The following is a 5677-nucleotide window of genomic DNA, read 5'->3' on the forward strand; positions in this document are numbered from 1 at the left end:
AAAGGGGAAGCTCCACCCACCTTCATCACTTCAGTGCTGGCTAATAAATGTTACTGGTCACAGAGTGACCTTCTCTCAAGTATGGGCCTCGTGTGCATTTATAATGTGTAGTAAGGACATATTAGACAGAGTGTTCAAACTGTCCCGGTTCTGGTCTCTGCAAGAACTCCCATTCTGGATTGTTATACTGCGGGGAGTGTCGGGTTAATAAACGGACTATCGCAACAGGAATTGAAAAATAAATTTGATAAGTACTTGCGAGAGAGAATGTGTGACTGAAATCTGAGTCTCAGCCCCTGAACATGCTCTTAATTCGGCAGGCGGTGTAAATGAACAAGTCTGAGAGTGAAGCTGCTTATCTGAGAATTCAAAACTAAATCTACAGCTGGAACTCCAAAGGTTCACACACTTGTTCAGGAATTAATTACTGATTTAAGTTTAAAGGGAGATGGGTTTGTGCAGCTCTTCAGAGAGTTTGTGTGTGGCTCTTAAAAGAGCCATTGTGTTTGGGTTTGATCTCTCAGGACAGCGTGCAGTTTTATTTGGAGCTGGTGTACTTGGGCACCGCCTTTGTCCCTTCTGAGAAGGCGTGCTTGGCCAGTTCCCCGGGCAGCAGCAGGCGCACGGCGGTCTGGATCTCCCGGGAGCTGTTGGTGTGGCGCTTGTTGTAATGGGCCAGGCAGGAAGCCTCACCAGTGATGCGCTCCAAAATATCGTTCACAACCTTGTTCATGATGCCCATGGCCTTGGAGGAGATGCCAGTGTCAGGGTGAACCTGATTCATCACTTTGTAGCTGTAAATGTGGTAACTCTCTATGCTCGACTTTCTGCGCTTCTTGCCGCTCTTCAGTGCTGTTTTAGTGACTGTTTTCTTGGCGCCTTTCTTGGCAGTAACTAACAAGAACATAAGAACATAAGAATTAGGAACAAGAGTAGGCCTTCTAGCCCCTCGAGCCTGCTCGATCATTGAACACGATCATGGCTGATCTGGCCGTGGACTCAGCTCCACTTACCCGCCCGCTCCCCATAACCCTTAATTTCCTAATTGGTTAAAAATCTTTCTATCTGTGACTAGATTACATTCAATGAGCCAGCCTCAACTGCTTCCTTGGGCAGAGAATTCCACAGATTCACAACCCTCTGGGAGAAGAAATTCCTTCTCAACTCGGTTTTAAATTGGCTCCCCCGTATTTTAGGCTGTGCCCCCGAGTTCTAGTCTCCCCGACCAGTGGAAACAACCTCTCTGCATCTATCTTGTCTATCCCTTTCATTATTTTAAATGTTTATATAAGATCACCCCTCATCCTTCTGAACTCCAACGAGTAAAGCTGTTTCCCCCGGTGGTGGGAGAGTGCTCAGCGGCCGCCATATTTGTCTGGCGGTCTCACGGCGCATGCACGATCCTTTGTGCAGGGACAAAAGGTGGGCGGGGCTTCAGATTGGTCACATGTTTATGTCCAGCTCAGTGGGCCCTGAAAGGGAGCCTTGTTGTTCTGATAGTTGTCTGGTGACCCTGCACCAACACGCCTCACCCTATTGGGTCAGACCAGTCCAAGCTAACCCTATTGGGCCAGTCCAGGCTCACCCTAATGGGCCAACACAGTCTCACCTCCTTGGGTCAGCCCGGGCTGACACTATTGGGCCAGACCGGGCTCACCCTATTGGGACAGCAAGGCACATCCTATTGGGCCAGTCCGGGTTTACCCTATTGGGCCAGCACAAAAGGCCCAGTGATTAGCAGAGAAAATCAGCAGTTCATTTATTTTATTCTCACTTTGCGTACTTACCCAACCATGTAAACTGGAAATGATGGATACCATCTGCCTTTGAATGTGGAAGGAGAAACATTTTTCAGTTCTGTCTGTGGGAAAATATTTCAAACATCAGTTTGACTGGAAAAGCAGCGACACACACATACCCTATCCGAGTGAGAATGTTCCAGTGTACTGACTGTGGAAAGAGCTTCAACCAGTTACACAGCCTGAAAAACATCGCACCATTCACAGCGGGGAGAAACTACACGTGTTCTGTGTGTGGACCAAACTTCAACTGATCGTCCAACCTGGAGAGATACAAGGACACCTGCTCCATGGAGAAATCATGGAAATGTGGAGACTGTGGGAAGGGATTCAGTTCCCCATCTGATCTAGAAATCCATCATCACAGTCACACTGGGGAGAGACCATTCACCTGCTCTGTGTATGGCCAAGGTTTCACTCAATCATCTGATCTGCTGAAACTCCAGCGAGTTCACACTGGGGAAGTGTGGGAAGGGATTTACTCAATCATTTGAATTGCTAGTTCGCAAGTTACTGCAGAGTTTGGGTTCTACTGTCATTACTGCTGTTAATCACATCCTGACTGAATCGTGTTCATTCTGTGAGTTGGGAATTGTTTCTGCTGATGTTAATCACCCATAAAACTGGGCTGGAGTTTAATATTTTGATATTTCAAACAACACAGTGTGTCGATATTTGATGTCTCCATGATAAGAGGAGACAAATTGATGTCTTGTTAGCGACTGCTACATTTTGCGCCTTTACTCTTTTCTAACTCTAGATTGGTTCAGTCCTCAGACCTTTGGTTAATCTCAGGACAAGTCCCAGTTCCCCATACCGTCCAGAGTGCATTGATGTCCAGGGTAGGGATAGCTAACACGCCCGGGATCACTAAACACAAAATCCAGTCTGTTAATCACTTACACATACTGGAATTTTCGTGTGTCCACAGCATCTCTCTCACCTTCAATGTGTGAATAGAGTATCACACCTGCAAAGCTGGTTTCAATTTAAATTTGAATCATTTCAGTAAAAGTATTTAAAAAAAATATCTACAAGTAAACCGATCACATCAACTAATTGGCAAAGGTTTACAGTCAACTAGATGAACAAGTAAAAACATCATGGCCCAATAACGCAACTCCATATTCACAGGAGAAAGTCTGTTATCTAAGTCCTCGAATGTCAGTTGGTGAGATAAGAGACTGAATCTCTTTCCACACTCAGCTGGTAAACGGTCTCTCCCTGATGTGTATACACCCAACGCACATCTGCATCGATTCCCACTGTCCCAACATTTACAGTGTTCATTCAGCTGGGCACACAATCTCTCAAATCTTGACGTGATGTTTGGTTTGAGTTTCCAAGCTGCAGATCGTCCCATTCTAATACCCTGCAAATGTAAGTTACAAACGTTGTTACTTTAAGTACAGGATAGAAATTCAGAACAGACAAGTCTTGATTCTATAGGAGATTCTTTCCCCTCCTGCCCCTCCAAATCTGTAAATTCCTTTTTCTAGACACTCTCCCTCTATGCTTACTGTCTAAAATCAACTGCGAGTTACTTTCTCCAGGAAGTGCTAAATCTGGCTGGGTGCAATTCCACAGACATTTGTTAACCTCTGGTGCCTCATCATCAGTCGACTCAGTGAGTGTCAGCAGGATTTTAACCGTGGTCGGCATCAGAGAAGAGTCCAATCCTATCCTCAAAGACATCCATAAACTTCACAATTGATGTCAGTGGATCAGTATCAAGAGCAATTGCAGTGGCTAATTTTTACTCATATTTCGCCCAGTGGTACTGAGGACAATTATAACCCCTGAACTGCTGCCTTGGCTGAGATGAACTAACAGCCCTGATCAAGGACGGAACTTGGCACCTTCCCAGTCAGTATTGCAGAGTCTTCTAAAATTTGGGGTGGGGGTGAGGGAGGTTTAGAAAGATTATTTTGAAACAAATTTTACCCCACTTTTAAACAAAACCTTCGTCAAACTTCACAAATCTGAAATGACCACCAATGCGTCCACTATTTCTCGGGCCACTTCTTTAACTACTCTGGGATGCAAATTATCAGGCCCTGGGGATTTATTGGACTACAGTCCATTCAATTTCCCAAACACCATTTCCTGACTAATAAGTATTTCCCTCAGTTCCTCCTTCCCGCTAGACCCTCAGTCCCCTAGTATTTTCGGGAGGTTATTTGTATATTCCTTAGTGAAGACAGAACCAAAGTATTTGTTCAATTGGTCTGCCATTTCTTTGTTCTCCATGACGAGTTCACCTGATTCTGACTGCAAGTGGCCTACATTAGACTTCAGATATCTTTTTCTCTTCACATATCTATAGAACCTTTTGCAGTCAGTTTTTTATGTTCCCTGCCAGCTTACTCTCATATTCTATTTTCCTCCTCCTAATTGCAACCTTAGTCCTCCTCTGCTGAATCTTAAATTTCTCCCAGTCCTCAAGTTTGCTGCTTTTTCTGGCCAATTTATATGCCTCTTCCTTGGATTTAACACTGTCCCTAACTTCCCCTGTGAGCAACGGTTGAGCCACCTTTCCTGTTTTATTTTTCCGTCAGACTGGGATGTACAATAGTTGTAATTCATCCATGAGATCTTTAAATGTCTGCCATTGTCTATCCACCGTCGATCCTTTAAGTAACATTCGCCAGTTTATCCCTGCCAAACCACGTCTCATACCATCGAAATTTACTTTAAGTTCAGGACCCTAGTCCCTGAGTTAACTGTGTTGCTCTCCAGCTTAATGTAGAATTCTACCATATTATGGTCACTTTTCTCCAAGGGGCCACGCACGACTATAATGCTAATTAATCCTCTCTCATTACAAAAGACCCAGTCTAGGATGGCCTGCTCTCTAGTTGGTTCCTCGACATATTGGTCTCGAAAACCATCCCTTATACACTCCAGGAAATCCTCCTCCACAATATTGCTTCCAGTTTGGTTAGCCCAATCAATATCGAGGTAAAAGTTACCCATGTTAACTGCTGTACCCTTATTGCATGCATCCCTAATTTCCTGTTTGATGCCATCCCCAACCTGTCTACTACTGTTTGGTGGTCTGTACACAACCCCAACTAACGTTTTCTGCCCTTTGGTGTTTCGCAGCTCTACACATATAGATTCCTCATTATCCCAGCTAATGTCCTTCCTTACGATTGCATTAACCTTCTCTTTAACCATTAGCACTACGCGACCACTTTTTCCTTTTTGGCTATCCTTCCCGAATATTGAATACCCCTGGATGTTATGTTCCCAGCTTTGGTTACTCTGGAGCCATGTCTCAATAATCCCAATTACATCATATCCGTTAACAGCTATCTGTGCAGTTAATTCGTCCACCTTATTACGAATGCTTCTCGCTTTGAGACTCAGAGCTTTCAGGCTTGTTTTTTTAACACTCTGTCCTTTTAGAATTATGTTGTAATGTGACCCTTTTTGATGCAGAATGAAACCCACAGGCAATTACCAGAAATTGACAGGTACAGGATAAAATCCATGCTTTCGTGTCAGAAACTAACAGAGTAAAACCCTCAGCCACATCCCCGAGATGGACAGATACAGATTCAAATCCACACTCCCATACCAGACACCCACTATATAAGAAAATAAGAACTTAAGAAATAGGAGCAGGAGTAGGTCATACGGCCCCTCGAGCCTGCTCCACCATTTAATACGATCATGGCTGATCGGATCATGGAATCAGGTCCACTTCCCTGCCCGCTCTCCATAACCCCTGATTCCCTTATCGGTTAAGACACTGCCTATCTCTGTCTTAAATATATTCAATGTCCCAGCTTCCACAGCTCTCTGAGGCAGCGAATTCCACAGATTTACAACCCTCAGAGAAGAAATTCCTCCTCATCTTAATTTTAAATGGG

The 5677-nt window shown here is 44.4% G+C and overlaps 1 protein-coding gene across 1 annotated transcript; it reads right to left on the minus strand.

Annotated features, from left to right (window-relative positions):
- Positions 1-538: 538 nt before the first annotated feature.
- Positions 539-3461, minus strand: LOC139257620 (histone H2B-like). Its single transcript, XM_070874558.1, has 2 exons — positions 3320-3461; positions 539-894 (listed from the first exon to the last, which is right to left on the minus strand). Exons 1-2 carry the CDS (start codon positions 3459-3461, stop codon positions 539-541), a joined length of 498 nt encoding a protein of 165 aa, XP_070730659.1.
- Positions 3462-5677: the final 2216 nt, after the last annotated feature.

This window comes from Pristiophorus japonicus, unplaced genomic scaffold (assembly GCF_044704955.1).
Source record: "Pristiophorus japonicus isolate sPriJap1 unplaced genomic scaffold, sPriJap1.hap1 HAP1_SCAFFOLD_89, whole genome shotgun sequence".
NCBI lineage: Eukaryota > Metazoa > Chordata > Chondrichthyes > Pristiophoridae > Pristiophorus > Pristiophorus japonicus.

Bases quoted from the DNA above. Each gene is read 5' to 3' on its own strand.
- LOC139257620 (XM_070874558.1), bottom strand. From the start codon at position 3,461: ATGCCGACCACGGTTAAAATCCTGCTGACACTCACTGAGTCGACTGAT. The intron at 895-3,319 runs GTAAGCATAGAG...TGTTCTTGTTAG, and splicing joins CTCGCAGTTGATTTTAGACA to TTACTGCCAAGAAAGGCGCC.